We start from the raw sequence: 15709 nt of genomic DNA, 5'->3' as shown, positions 1-15709 counted from the left end.
TGTGTAGATGTGGCACACAGGGACATGGTTTAGGGGTGGACTTGGCAGTGTTAGGTTAGACATTGGACTTGATGATTTAAGGGTCTTTTCCAACCTAAATGATTCTATGGTTCTACAAATCTATATTACCTTTCAACAAAAACATTCTGTAAAACAGAAAATATTTATGTGCTTGAATTAAAACTTCACTATTTCAATTCCTTACTGTGTACTCTATGCAAAGACTTACATGATAGTAAGATTAAGGTGCTGTTATACATAAGCTTGCTTAGGCTCACATTTTGGTGGATGAGAGCAGTCCTATCATAAGCATGAATGAATATAAAGCAAATGGGAGAGACTGCAAACTTGGCTTGAACACAGATACACAGTGATCCAACTCCAAAAAGTAGTGCTAAAGGGAATTGTCCATCATTGCTAAGGAATAAAAGCCAATGTAAGAGGCATTATTTACACAAGGCATGAAGTCAATATCAACATATTAAATTAGGGAAAGAAATTCACAATAGTGAAACACTACAAATTTTTCAGACTGAAGTACTGTGTTGTGAATAAAAATCAAGAGAGTCATCTCTATAGCTTTAGCAGTCTCAAGGTACTCCTAAACAAAATATGGAAGCATGACTTCAATACCTATTGGAAGAATAGGTATAGTCTTTGTACTTCAACGTCTGAGTAAAATTTTTGGGCAGCTGGTCATTCTACATACTGGAAAGGAAGGACCGATTTACTGAAAGTTGAATGTGAAGACTTTGAGAGAAGGAATTATGTACTTTGTGTGACAAAAATGGTCCTCCAGTGAGCAAGAAAGACATAAGAAGCAGCAGAGGATACTCAGGAGGAGACTTAGCCCTTACCCAACAGCAAAGTCCTCCAGCATGTATTTGAGTTACTTTACAATAAGCAAATGACTTAAGTACAAGCTCATGACTTAGGGACTTTAGTAGAACTTAAGTATGTACTTAAGTGGATTCCTTTATCCTCTGAAGCCTTAGCCCTTGACTCCCCATTCATGCAGCTTAGCTACTTATCAGTCCTTCTACCTAAAAAGTTATCTGCAGAGCAAAGCCAGGATTTGCTTCTATCTGATTAAAATTGGAAGAGATGAAAATATGCCTGTAAAAAATATTGCTGCAAACTGTTTTCCCTTACAGAGCCCAACTGACAAAGGAATATGCAAAAGGAGAAGAGAATTGCAAAGCATTTCATGTTCAAGCAGGTTCCCAGGGTTTTTCCCCACCTCTTCATTCCAGATTACTTTCTTAGCCACCCTACCGTAATTACTCTGTTGCATGCCTTATTACAGATGAAGTTATTGTTAGTACACGTTACTGTTTCACAATAATCAATGCATTTGCAGTTCTAGCTCCAAATCTCTAAAACCACACAACACATTAATGGTTGTGATCAAAAGCAACCAAAAGAATTTAATACGAGGGCAGAGTTCCTCTCAGTAACTGGTGATGGTATTAGCTTCTCATGTATTCTAGCCAGAATGTCTTTATTTTGGTATCAGATGTGCTACTGTATGTCATCACATATCTTGCTAAATCAGTTTGCTTATAGGCATTGTAGTTGATAAAACAAGCCATGTCAGCAAATACCACTGTGTATCTCAATTCAGAATCCAGTTCTAAGTATGTCAATGATGGCAACATAAAAACCATTTGTGGACATATGTAAATTTCAACACAAATCAAATTAAATAAAATCAAATCAAAGTAATTTAGCAAACAATATATAAATCTTTTTCATTATCAGGTAACAGACAGAATTCACAGCTAGTACTTGGCTTTTATACAATAAAATAACTCAGTGTTGGCATGTTTTTAATTCTACATCATAATGCAAATGTAAAACTAAAAAAAGTTGGAAATCAAATTTTTTGGCTAGATCTCATTAACTTTTACTACCTCATATTGTAAAACCAAACCTGAACCAATGGCATAATTTCATAGGATTGATTTCATGATTTTGTGGCAAAACTTAAAAGCATTCCAAAGAATTAGAGGAGACCAAGAGGAAGGGAAGCAGCCAGAGCTGAGTTGACTAAACTCAACAATATTGATAAAATTAATTCCTTAGGTTATTACTCCTCGGCAGGGCAAGGCAAGGACTAAACTGTTTATTTAATTATAAACAATACAGTGACATCTTACTGTAAAGACTTCTTGTCTTTTTTTCCGTCATCCTTCTTTTATGGTCTATTTATTTTCCTTTGACATCAGATAACTGGAGATTACAGGATTATTCCAGCAACTCATCACAGGTCATCAAAGTTGGGGTTCAGAAGTACCTAACAGCACTGGTGTGCATTCAGACCCTATTGGAGCAAGTAGGAACAGAGCTAAAGAAAAGACCTCAGTCCTTTAGGGCTCAACTAAGCTCTTTTAAATGGGAGAGCGATCTCCTTGACGAAAATCCCTGTACAGTCTAGGTTATGTTTACAGGAACAGGCACATCATCTATTTCATAAGCTCTAAGCAGTACTAGAATGTATACTTAGGACTGCAAAAATAAAGGTCAACAGATCCCTTTTTTGGCAATGAACAAGGAAGTAAAGATGAAACTTCTAACGCACTGATTGTATAAAAAACGGACAAGATAATCTGCATGCAAACTAACTAGATTTTTCATTGAGGCATATGCATGAAGTGTAATTGGTCACCTGCACACAAATGGTTAATATGACAGCACACATATTTTTAGAAGATGCATGTTTAAATTTACAGCCCCCAATATTTGCCTGTGGGCTAGTTAGAAGCTGGAAGTACTGGAGGAAGCAGTGAGTGATTAGGAATAGTGATGTTTAAGTTCCAGAAGGCACACTAGCAGCAGTCCTATGCTTAATTATCACAAAATTGGAGGGAAATCATACTACTTTTTAAAATTATAGTCTTGTTATCACTGTATCACCTTTCAGACTTTTTTCCATTTGTTTTGTCTTGCTAAAGGTACAACAGCCATTGAGTTTTTGGATAGCACATTGTTATTACAACAAAAAGGGAATTCTTCCTGGTTCAGCTAAAGATATGGCAAATTCAAATACACAGAACATTTATTGAAAAATGTGATGGGTGTTGAGTTAAATATTTTCACATCTATAAATGAATTTATTTGACATTGTATTGCTACTAAAAACCAAAGAGCTAAAAAAAGAGAAGATACTATAATTAAACCATATACTCAGATTTAGCCTGAATCACTAAAAATTATGACAGTCGGGGTAATTCACTATATGCTCTCCACGCTGTTTGTCTGACATGTTGCTTTCTATTACACTTGAAAGTTAATGCAGACATGGACTTTTCTTTTTCCACTAGCAGCTGTTCTAGTATGAATCCAAAATAGCATGTGAATACAGGAGAGCTATGACACAGATTGCACCATTATGTGATAAGCACTTTCTGCCGAAACAGTTAATTAGTCTCCTACTTAGAACTGAAAAATATATGTACATCTTTTCCAGAAGCTTCAGAACCTTTGTTTCAAAAAGGGAGAGTCCAGATATTCCTGCAAAATCCTCAAAGACACATAAGCAGAAGAAAAACAAACTCTTTGACATTAAAAAGAAAAAAAGATAGAAGATGGCTTTTCTGTTCTAGACTCTCCCAATTTATTAAATTTTCTCTGTTTTATTTTCATTTTTTGGAGAGCTTGTATTTTCAGGAAGACAGAAAATGGAAGAGCACAATTGTTTTGGCAGAACATTCTAAACCCTGTTGGAGACTTCAATTATCAGGCATTATTATATAAAAAAACATTTTGTTTTGTAATTGAGAAACTTAAGGACAGAGAAATGACTACTATTTTTATCTTAACTCTGGCTATGTTATAAGATATCCTATCACTCATATTCTGCCTGTACAAGCCACGTAAAAAAAACTTTAAAAAATACTCAATTTATCAAGCTACCCCTTTACACGATTCAATCAAGTATAGGACCAGACATAATATACTAAGATAAAAACATCCATCTCTATTCTTTCCCATCTTCTACAAGAAATAAGTAAAATTGTGTTGGAATCCTTTTTGTTTACGTAAGCCTGAAACTACTTAGAAGATGCTGAGTCAAAAAAAGTTTTATAAGAACTGATAGCCAACCAAAGGTGTTATATTACAAAGGCAGGATGATCAACTTTTGGCAAGAAGTTCACTGTTGCAAAGTATGTATTGGTAAGGAATGAGGGTGGATGCAGATAGATGGGAGAGGAAGGAAAATGACAGAGGGAGAATGGACAGGGAAAGCAAATGAAGAGACAGAAAACTGAGAGACAGATGAGTATGCTCACATCTAATTGACTCAGTATTTCTTAACCAAATTCCTCTCCTAATCAGAACAATAATAACAGAAAGAGTCCTCTAAATCAACATACAATTAATATTTAAACAGTTCTAGAAGATTATCACTCACTGATATATACTATGTAATCTGTATGTGAATGATATACATTTACTAGCGATAAAATCTGATAAGCAAATGTAGCTTAGACAATAATATCTTTATTACTGATACAAAAAGACTATATACTATTTGGCATGTCAGGTATTTAAAAACTTTGCTATTCTTAGAGACATTTCTGGAATTGCAGCTGTATGATGTTTGAATATTTAATATTCATCCTGCTGACACACATTTGGAACTACTCGAATTAGAAGAAAAAAATTATGAATCTGAAGAAGCATAAAGGTTAGAACACAATATTTCTTTTTAGAAATAGTATTATAATATTTACAAGTACTTCCTATACCAAAGCAGCTTCAAACATGATGCACATTTCTCATGAACAATGAAGACTGCAGAAACTTACAAAATACATTACATATGTTTTTCAGAACAAGCTCGTGATTAAGGAGCACATGTCATTCAGATTTCTCACCTACCCTACTGTTCTTTGTTAATGAGGATGTGAAAAGCTGTTTCTTGTATACAATACGTGGAACTTATATAGACAAAGAATGTAGCTACATGTGTGCCACGTCACAATATCTATTATTCCATAAGTCGATTAATTATCTAGCTGGTTTAGAGTTATGCCTTCCCTCTCACCTTACACAAGCACAAAGTAAAAAAATTTACAACAGACATGTAAATAATTAAGATAGAAAAATGTAATATAACATAGTTTCCAGACCTGTCTATATATTTTAACCGCTCCCTTAACCTGCTATTTTGAGGTACAGGATGCTTTCAGTTTCCCCAAATAATAATAATCTCACAGCATCAGGGCCCTTTAATGTAATTTTTCTTGTTGATAAAAACTGTATTTTTATTTTGCAGCATCTATTTCAGGTTAGAAATTTAAATAAACACAATCTAGGTAATACAATAAATAAATTTTTAAAACCCAATGATTTTCTGTGTTAGTTAACATTTTAACACTATTGCATCAATCGTTGAAAGGCTGTTCGGCTCCACTGACTGAACACTGCAAGAGCTTGTCAAAACATTTTACCTGACAGATATGTTTGTTCTTCCATTTGCTCAGCATACAGTGACTGTTTTGCATTAAGTCCTAAAGGACAACAGAAAACAAGAGAATGGAGTTGGCAGTACACATTGTCACTATCGGTTAACATACTTCTGATTTTCAAGTTTATAGACGAAGCATGCCACACAAAGAAAGATGCAGCTGTTTTAGAACAGCCTGCCAGACAAAAGCACATTTATCATCACTGGGAGAGTTGGATCTTTATGAAAATTAAAGCTGTTGAAAGAGTTTTGAAAACCGGATTATATGTTGCTGTACTTGAAACTTTCTGAAACATACCTCTACCTCCTTGAGTGTATCTCTCAGTTTGTCTGGTCGCTTGTTTTTCAGTATCCAAGGACAATCTCGAGCTGGCAAATAGAAGTAAAAAAAAAAAAAGAAGATAGAGAAATGTGTATATATAGGCAACTGATATATATATATATATGTGTGTGTGTGTATGTGTGTATATGTGTGTGTGTATACAAACATACATTTATATATAATAAAAAAATACATTCTTCGAGTTGAGCTTCCTTTTCTGTAGAAACACAAAACTAAGATTTCTAGGAGATACCTTAAACATAAAACTTACCTATAATTGGAAGGAAATGGCTAAGGTTTCTATTGGTTTGTACTGTCAAATAATAGCCTTTTGAAAGGCTCTGCCATAGGAACAGTTAGCATGAAATACCCACACTAACCATGACTTCACCATGGCAATTGTGTACAAAGCTCTCAGGATGTAATATCTTACCCAGCTGCTAAGCACTTGCAATGAGAAAGCATCTCACATTCAGTATGTTAACTCAGATTCAAGTAATCAAATCCTAAACAGACATTATTCTTTTGTACTAGCATTTCATTGCCTAATTTCAAAAAGCGAGCTCTAGCATGTCTGCAACATATATATGTATATGTATATGCATAAATATATGCATATACACAGGTATTAACAACAGGTAATTGTGAACACCAGAACTTATGGAGTATACTTATTTATAGGATTTATTCTTGAAAATGTGGTCTGAAGAATCTGCCAAGTCAAGTTAACAAGAAAATGCATGAAAGTGCATGACTGCTACAGTCCTTTAACAAATTTATTAATGTTCAGCAAACTATTGTGAAAATTCTGGCCTAATACATTAATCCTGAAACCAGGAGGCAAAGCATCCTCTGGAGCTGCTAGTAATTGGCTTGTTTTATGGCTGAGAATCAGGCTCTAATAACTTGTGAAGTTTCATCATTTAAAAGTGAGCAGTTTTCTGTTCATAAGTGTACAATAAAAACCATGAGAAACTGGAACACATTGTCTTCTTAAAATCTAGCCTATTTAGAGGAAACCTGATGAAAAGTTTTGAGCTCCAAGCTGTCAGTTTGTATGCCAGCTTCCAGACCGAATGACTTAACAGTTGTGTTTAAACCTCCTTGCAAAAAGGAGCTTACAATAGAAGTGCTATAGAGTGAAAAAATGAAGGATTTCATATATCAACAAAAGAGCACACCAACATACAACTTCTCTTTGTCTTTTATTGGACTGAAGCCAGTGTTGGTGGAACTGTTATGATAATATTAATTAGGCATGTAAGATCAAATTTTCAATGGGTGCCTTCATAAATACTGGAGTATTTAGCCACATATGCAAAATGGGAAATTGCCTGTACAGATACCAAACAATATTTACAAATCAGCAACTGTGAATAAAGTTACCCAGCGCTGCTCTTTCAGAAATGTGCCACACAGTGCTTTGCGCCTAAGTCGCCCCTGTATTTACAGCAATATAGTGCAGTAGCTTGTGTTCCTTTTGCATGTCACACGTATAACAGATAACAGTTGGGGCCTCTGTGTAATGGGGCTTATCTGGGCCTCCTTCTCTTTTCATACGGGCAGCGCCTGTAAGATAATGCTATGCAGTGCACAAGGGATGTAAATCCATTATGCTCCTCCCTATTTATAACCCCTTCTCACCTCCCCACCTTTATGGAGCTGTACTGATTCTGACTGACACACAACCCTCCACAGCGGGTATGGATTTACCACATGGCTGCGTGCACCTTTACACCCACCCCCCATCGGCTTCAACCTGCTCCAAACACACCTTACAGTGTTGCAAATAACTTACCCTTCCAGAACACATTTTGCCTTCAAATGCACGCACAATTCCATGTGACTTTTCATTATAAGATAAAATGTTAAGGCAATACTTACAGCATACTTACTACTTTGTGAAGTAATCTAGAAAGCAATTAGATTTTTCAGAGTGGTCATGTAATAACGTCTGAACATTAATGAACGCTCTGAGCAATAGCAACTATGCAGGAGTTGTAAAACTTGTGCTAAAGTAAAGTTTCACAAATATAAAAATCTTTAGCTGTCACAGCACTGCTCTGTGATAGCATAAACTGAAATCGCCTTTAACCAGACAATACAGGAACGGCATAAATGTTTCAAAGCTAAAAGTGTTCTATGAGGGCAGCTGATTATTGACCAGGAATTTGATTTTGGCTGAAAGTATTTTAGTTAATTTTCAGTTTCGAGGCAGTTGGCATTTCAATTCAAGAGCCAATTGGGGAAATGTTTATTGTTCTGAGTATATTTCATAACGAAAAATCTGAATTGCGATTATTTTTGTGATTCCTCTTGGCAATGGATTTGAGGAGCAATACACGCTACATTGCTCAGTAACATACAAAAACCCAGGAAGGAGCAATTACAACTTTTCAATTGTTCTGTGCTGTGTGGTTCTGTGAATGTCTTAGATGGCACGCGCAGAAAGTTACTTTGGAAGCAGTCTGAGGTTATTTCAATGTTTTTCCAGGGGCATCCCCAACCCGATTAATCATCTGGTTTTACGGTAACAAGAAACTCAGAAAATGTCCTTACATTCTGCTAGCTTTTGCTTTTCTTCTAAGTAACCATGCTTCATCTGTGATGCTACAGGAAAGAAAGGATGAAAAGATGAATGATAATCCTTACGGCTGCTGTCAGCAAATGTTAATATTAGAGAGAAGATTCGCACAGTTTGATAAAACACAGAAACCTGCAAAAAATCAAGACAACCCCGATGTTTTCACCTCGTGAGGCAGGTATCTTAAATTTGCAGTGAAAGAAAGGCTTATGCAGCCCAACAGGTGGGCCGTTACTGAGCCTCCAGTCTCATCAGATAGTGAAGTTTAGCTGCAACCGACCCCAGGAGAGCGGCGGAGCGGGTCTGTCAGCAGGGTCATGGCGGCGGCGGAGCCCTCAGGATGCCCGCGCGAGCCTCCGCTCCAGCCTGGCCGCGGAGAGGAAGTAACGCGAGCCGGACAGGCCTTACGGCCCGTCGTGAAACTTCTAGGATTAACGGGATTAATCAGATAAAGAAAATCGACGGCTCACTCTGAAATGGCCATTTCGGATGCCGGGGAGGGCGGGAGGGCGGGCGGGAGGCCCGAGGCAGGGGCCGGCGCTCCCGCGCGCGCCCGACGCCCCCTGCTGGGCGCACCCCGCCACCGCGGCGGCCCGGCCCCTCACAGCGGTGTCGGGCGAGAGTCTGGTAAATGCGACAGGAAAAGCAAGGATTTAAGAGCACAGAATCCCACCGAGGTTTCCAAGGACACAAAGGTTGGGTTTATGTAAATACGTGTCCAGGTTTTTTTCTTATGGGCAATAAAACATTTTCTAATATCCTGACGTAACTTGAGAGACTCTCTGTGCCTCCTTACTCCATAGAAATAAACGTATTAACAAGAAATTCAAAGCTGCATTTTTCAGAGAAAGCAGTCGGTGTAAAAGACTGAACATCTGGAAGTTTTGGTAGTTTCAGTTACAGTTACTTATATTTTACCTGGTTCTTTCTTGTCGTAGTACTGGTGGATGCCAATATCTTCATCTGTACAATTGAATGTAAATATATTTAATTATGGATGTGACACTGGAAACAAAACACAACTTAGCAAGCCAAGTTCAGCATCTCAATTTTTACTAGCTGGAGCACAGCATTAAATGTTAAAATATAGGTGACAGTAGAAAAACTACAGCATATAGTCTGAATACAAGTAGGACTTTCAAGAACCAGCAAGCAAGGGGCTGAAGAATTTGATGGGTCCTTACATTTATTTGAAGCAGCTTTCCTCCACATACACTTCAATTCCCCTCCAGCTGCCAACATGCAGAAGTATTTTTACCACCTTCCTAACCAGCATCTTTTGTGTTCTTTCACAAGGAAAGGTAAGGATCATGGTGAAAAGCATACCTTAGAATAACTTAAAATGTTTTCTGATGACTGACATAGCTGAGCTAAAGACAACAGGATTTTTTAAGATTCATGAACTCATAAAGCTGCCCTTTCAAAGGATCCAATATTCTTAATCCGTAAATATTATCATCTACCTTGTTCCCATGGCAAAGAAATTCAGATGTTTCAGGTACCTTGGGACTTCCAGGCACACCAGGCAGTTCCTGATGTGGTTGACTTGTAAATACTTAGGTGTGCCACAGCAAGCTCCACCAAGTAGATGTAAGTATGGCTTTAAGTTGCATTGTTTTAAAATAATTAGTTTGGCACCACATCCGTCCCTTCTAAACTTAGACAGGGATATATCATGGGGAGAAATTCCTTACATGGAGGAATGTAGGAAGGCACTGCAATGGCAGGCAGCTTTTAAAACAAGACAGCAGTCCTCCCTTCTGCCTCAGAATTTTAGAATGAGGTTGTAGGCAATGAATAAATGGACAGAGAGGAAGCAAGAAGGTCAAAGGAAGAAAATAGGCACAGGAGGCCACAGTACACCTTCAGTTACAATAAATCAGAGCTATGTGTTTACTTAAACCATCAGACTTTTCTATGAAATATAGCTTTTGACTTTTTTTTATTGTTTCTGTTACAGAACAGTTCTCACACAAAGATGGGATACCAAGACATAATGAGACAATATTTGAATAATAACATTCAACTGAATATTCATCCATATTCAATTGAATTGACAATAATATTTAAAATAATATTTCAACAAAAGTATTGTACATTAGAATTGGTATAAATTTTGAAATGGTCGACTTATAAACCAGTGGGGGTTTTTTTGTATGATATTTTACCAATAGCAAGGTAAGATGAATGAAGGTTATTCCTATGTGGCTATTAATTAGTCCTGTGTCTCCTGGAAAAATCAGTTAATGAGATAAATATATCCTTGTAAGTATAAAATATCAAGTAATCATGCAAAACACCCAGAACATGCAATAATTTTTTTATTTTCATGCTAAGTACAAATCACAATGCCTCTGCAAATCACTTGACTATAGGTCTTCATTCACCCAAACTAGTCATTAGACTGAAGCTTACAGTCAAGTAGGACATAGCTTCCTAGAAAGGAAAACGCATCCAATTAAATATAATCTTAACATTTTTTTACTTGAAAGGATGCTCCAGTTCTATGATGAGATGAGCGAAAAAGCTGACTGCATTCAAACATTGCATTGCTGCCTAATTTTCTTTCTCCTGAGTATAAAACCCACTTAATTTGGGTATTCAGAATTTTGTTATTGGTTTAATATTCATCAGTAAGCTTTGCTGTTTTCTTTTAGTAACAGGTAACAGCTCACCTCTAATATGTAAGTTAGTCTTCAAAGACCACAGGAACATCTCAGTCAGGCAAAAAGACATCTGGTGGCAGATGGAGCCTTAGCACTATCAAAAGAAGGAAAGAAACTGCATGAGCAAATTAGTTACCCTCTATCACCCGTGAAACAGCAAGTATTTTGGAAACTAAGTGCTAGAAGAACCTAGCACTGATGATATTTTGTTATATGTAAGTTATAGTTTTTAAGCGCAATGAAATGAACAGTGCATGTGAAAGAATAGGATAAAAAGTGTATATATGTCTATATATACATCATATACAGAGACAAATCAACATTTGTTTAAATTTACGGTTGCTTTCACTAAAGTAAATAACTTAGTGCTTCTCATATACACATTATAATCTATTTTTACTGTATGGTTATTACCTTGACACATGCAAAAGTGAAGCCACTACTTAAAGATCTGGCCTAGATAGGAGAATTTGAGGCCAAATTTTTTAAACGCTGTACATTGGGAAGTGCCAATATAGTCAAGAAACAGTTTTGAACATGTGATATTTGCAGACATCATTTATAGTGCTAAACATAAAAAATGTTGTCTTTCTAAATAAAAAAAGAGCACTTACATTCATTCAAACTGGCAAAACAACAGACATGAAGCATATAAAAACTATGAGTTGAAGTATTACTGTGGTGGTTTAAGCCCTGCTGGGACCGGAGACCACGTTGCCGTTGCCCTTCCCCCACCCTCACCCGGTCAGGCTGGAACAGAGGCACAAACCCCGGGTTAAAATAAGGAGAAATTTAATACAACAGTGTAATAAGCAATCTGAACAACAACAGTAGTAATGATAACAGCAATAAACAGTAATAACAGTAAACAAGACAGAAGATATACAGAGAAATACCGCAAATGGTTACAGACAGCTCGCTCGCGTGCTCTCCTCCACCAAAGCCACAAAGGAAAAAGTTCCCATGCTCCCGCGCCCGGACCTGACATCAGTATGGTATGAATAACCTGGCTGGAGATCCCTTCCCCCTTCTCTCCTGGGGAAACTTAACCCTATCCTAGCTGAACCAGGACATAATCCATCCCTTTATTCTATACCATCTGTGTCATGTCCAGCTGCCATTTAGCAGTTAGCAATAACAAAATAACAATTTACAAAGGCACAGCATATTCTACGGCATGTTCTCACCCAGAATCAAGTCCCCCTGTGGTACGCATCGGACCTCTCCATTGTCCTGCATCACCCACCAGGTACACCCAGGTCCTTGAGCAAAAGCAATCCCGTGGATGGGTTTGCCTTTACCTTTGCCTGGCGCAGGACTAAACCAGACCATTTTTCCCAATATATTCCTCATGCGCACCACAGGGACTTTATCCCCATCTACAGCACGTGGAGGTTTCGACTGAGCCGGGCCAGCTTGACTAGAAGATCCTCTTGTGTTGACTAGCCAGGTGGCCTTTGCTGGATGCATGTCCCAGTCTTTGAAGGTCCCACCTCCCAGTGCTTTCAATGTGGTTTTTAACAGCCCATTGTAGTGCTCGATCTTCCCAGAGGCTGGTGCGTGGTAGGGGATATAGTAGACCCACTCAATGCCGTGTTCTTCTGCCCAGGCACTTATGAGGTTTTTTTGGAAGTGGGTCCCGTTGTCTGACTCAATTATCTCTGGGGTGCCGTGTCGCCACAGGACTTGTGTTTCAAGGCCCAGGATAGTGTTCCAGGCAGTGGCATGGGGCACTGGGTAAGTTTCCAGCCATCCAGTGGTTTTTCCACCATTGTGAGCACGTGGCGCTTCCTGTGGCGGGTCTGTGGCAGTGTGATGTAGTCGATCTGCCAGGCCTCTCCATATCTATATTTCAGCCATCGCTCTCCATTTCACTGGGGCTTCACCCGCTTGGCATGTTTGATTGCAGCACATGTCTCACATCCGTGGATGATCTCTGCAATGGTGTCCATGGTGAGGTCCACCCCTTGATCTCGAGCTCACCTGTATGTTGCATCCCTACCTTGGTGGCCCGAGGTCTCGTGGGCCCACTGGGCTATGAACATTTCACCTTTGCGCTGCCAGTCCAAGTCCACCTGAGCCACTCTTATCTCAGCAGCTTGGTCTGCCTGCTGGTTGTGTCAATGTTCATCAGTGACCTGACTCTTGGGTACATGGGCATCCACATGGCGCACCTTCACAACGAGGTTTTCCACACGGGCTGCAATGTCCTGCCATACTTCAGCAGCCCAGACGGTTTTACCCTTACGTTGCCAGTTGTTCCGCTTCCATTGCTGCAACCATTTCCACAGGGTATTCGCCACTGCCCACGAGTCAGTGTAGAGGTAGAGCCTTGGCCACTTTTCCCACTCAGCAATATCCAAAGCAAGCTGGATGGCTTTCACCTCTGCGAACTGGCTCGATTCACCCTGTCCCTCAGCAGCTTCAGTGACCCGTCGTGTGGGACTCCATACAGCAGCCTTCCACCGTCGATGTTTTCCCACAATGCAACAAGACCCATCAGTGAACAGGGCATATCGCTTCTCCTCATCCGGCAGCTCGTTATATGGTGGGGCCTCCTTAGCACATGTCACCTCCTGTTCTAGTGACATCCCGGAATCTTTGCTCTCTGGCCAGTTCGTAATCACCTCTAGTATTCCTGGGCGGCTGGGGTTCCCTATTTGAGCCCGTTGTGTTATCAACGCAACCCATTTACTCCACGTGGCATCGGTTGCATGATGCGTGGAGGAAGCTTTTCCTTTGAACATCCACCCCAGCACCGGCAGTCGGGGTGCCAGGAGGAGCTGTGTTTCAGTGCCGACCACTTCTGAGGCAGCCCGAACTCCTTCGTACGCTGCCAGTATCTCCTTCTCAGTTGGTGTGTAATTGGCTTCAGAGCCTTTGTATCCCCGGCTCCAAAAGCCCAGAGGTCGGCCTCGGGTTTCCCCAGGTGCTCTCTGCCAGAGGCTCCAGGTAGGGCCATTCTCCCCGTCTGCGGTGTAGAGCATGTTCTTAACATCCTGCCCTTCCCGGACTGGCCCGAGGCCTACTGCCTGGGCAATCTCCCGCTTAATTTGTTCAAAGGATTGTTGTTGCTCAGGGCCCCATTCCAAATTGTTCTTCTTATGGGTTACGTGGTAGAGAGGGCTCACAATCAGGCTGTAGTTCGGGATGTGCATCCTCCAGAACCCCACAGCGCCCAGGAAAGACTGAGTCTCCTTTTTAGAGGTTGGTGGGGCCATGGCTGTTATCTTGTTTATTACCTCCACTGGGATGTGGCGATGCCCATCTTGCCATTTTATTCCTAGGAATTGAATTTTCCTTGCAGGCCCCTTAACTTTCTTTTGCTTAATGGCAAAGCCAGCCTTCAGGAGGATTTCAATTATCTTCTTCCCTTTCTCAAAGACCTCCTCAGCTGTGTCCCCCCATACAATGATGTCATCAATGTACTGCAGGTGTTCTGGAGCCCCACCTTTCTCCAGTGCAGTACGGACCAGTCCATGGCAAATGGTGGAGCTGTGGTTCCACCCCTGGGGCAATCGATTCCAGGTGTACTGGATGCCTCTCCAAGTGAACGCAAACTGTGGCCTGCACTCTGGCGCTATCGGAATGGAGAAGAACGTGTTAGCAATGTCAATTGTGGTGTACCACTTGGCTGCCTTCGACTCCAGTTCATACTGGAGCTCCAGTATGTCCGGCACTGCAGCACTCATTGCTGGCGTAACTTCATTCAGGCCACGGTAGTCCACAGCTAGCCTCCATTCGCCATTAGGCTTTCTCACTGGCCATATAGGGCTGTTGAAGGGTGAGTGAGTTTTGCTGATCACCTTCTGGCTTTCTAGGTGACGGATCAGCTGATGGATGGGGACCAGGGAATCTCGGTTGGTGCGGTACTGCCGCCGGTGCACCGTCCTGGTAGCAATCGGCACTCGCTGCTCCTCAACCTTAAGCCGCCCCACCACTGAGGGATCCTCTGAGAGGCCGGGTAAGGTGGACAACTGTTCGACCTCCTCCAGGGCAGCTACACCAAAAGCCCACTTTTGGGCCCCCTTTCGGGTCTTTGAAGTACCCTCACCTGAGATAGTCTATGCCCAGGATGCACGGGGCATCTGGGCCCATCACAATGGGGTGCTTATGCCAGTCCTTCCCAGCCAGGCTCACTTCAGCTTCCAGTAGGGTCAGCTGTTGGGATCCCCCTGTCACTCTGGAGATGCAAATGGATTCAACCCCACTGTAGCTCGATGGCATCAGGGTGCACTGTGCGCCAGTGTCCACCAAAGCCTTGTATTCTTGTGGATTTGACGTGCCAGGCCATCGGATCCCCACTGTCCAGTAAATCCGATTATCCCTTTGCTCCACCTGGCTGGAGGCAGGGCCCCTCTAATCCCGCTCATCATCACTCCCTTCTTGCAAGAATGATTTACTGGTCCCCTCAAGAGGGTCAGACATAACGTTGGCCATTCTATTCTGTCTGGGGGATTTCTGACTGGACACTGGAGCTGCGCTTTTCTTGGAGGACTCCCCTTTTGTGATGGTCTTCCCTTTCAGCTGCTCTACTCGTGCAGCTAGGGTGGCAGTGGGCTGTCCATCCCACCTCCTCATGTTTTCTCCATGGTCGCGGAGGAAAAACCACAGGGTGCCTCGTGGTGTGTACCTTCTGCTGCCTTTCTCTTGGTTGGGGAAAC

At 40.7% G+C, this 15709-nt stretch overlaps 1 protein-coding gene across 1 annotated transcript in view; it reads right to left on the bottom strand.

Moving 5' to 3' along the window:
- Positions 1-15709, bottom strand: part of WDPCP (WD repeat containing planar cell polarity effector) — a 164160-nt gene that overhangs the window by 95173 nt on the left and 53278 nt on the right. The window contains 4 exon segments of the mRNA XM_074927185.1: positions 5457-5516; positions 5772-5842; positions 9298-9342; positions 11055-11139. Coding sequence (XP_074783286.1) covers positions 5457-5516; positions 5772-5842; positions 9298-9342; positions 11055-11115 — 237 coding nt within the window. The 5' untranslated portion in view covers positions 11116-11139.

This window comes from Athene noctua, chromosome 1, assembly GCF_965140245.1.
Source record: "Athene noctua chromosome 1, bAthNoc1.hap1.1, whole genome shotgun sequence".
Lineage (NCBI taxonomy): Eukaryota > Metazoa > Chordata > Aves > Strigiformes > Strigidae > Athene > Athene noctua.
Note: the sequence above shows the minus strand (reverse complement) of the source record. Positions and strands in the feature narration are given on the sequence as shown.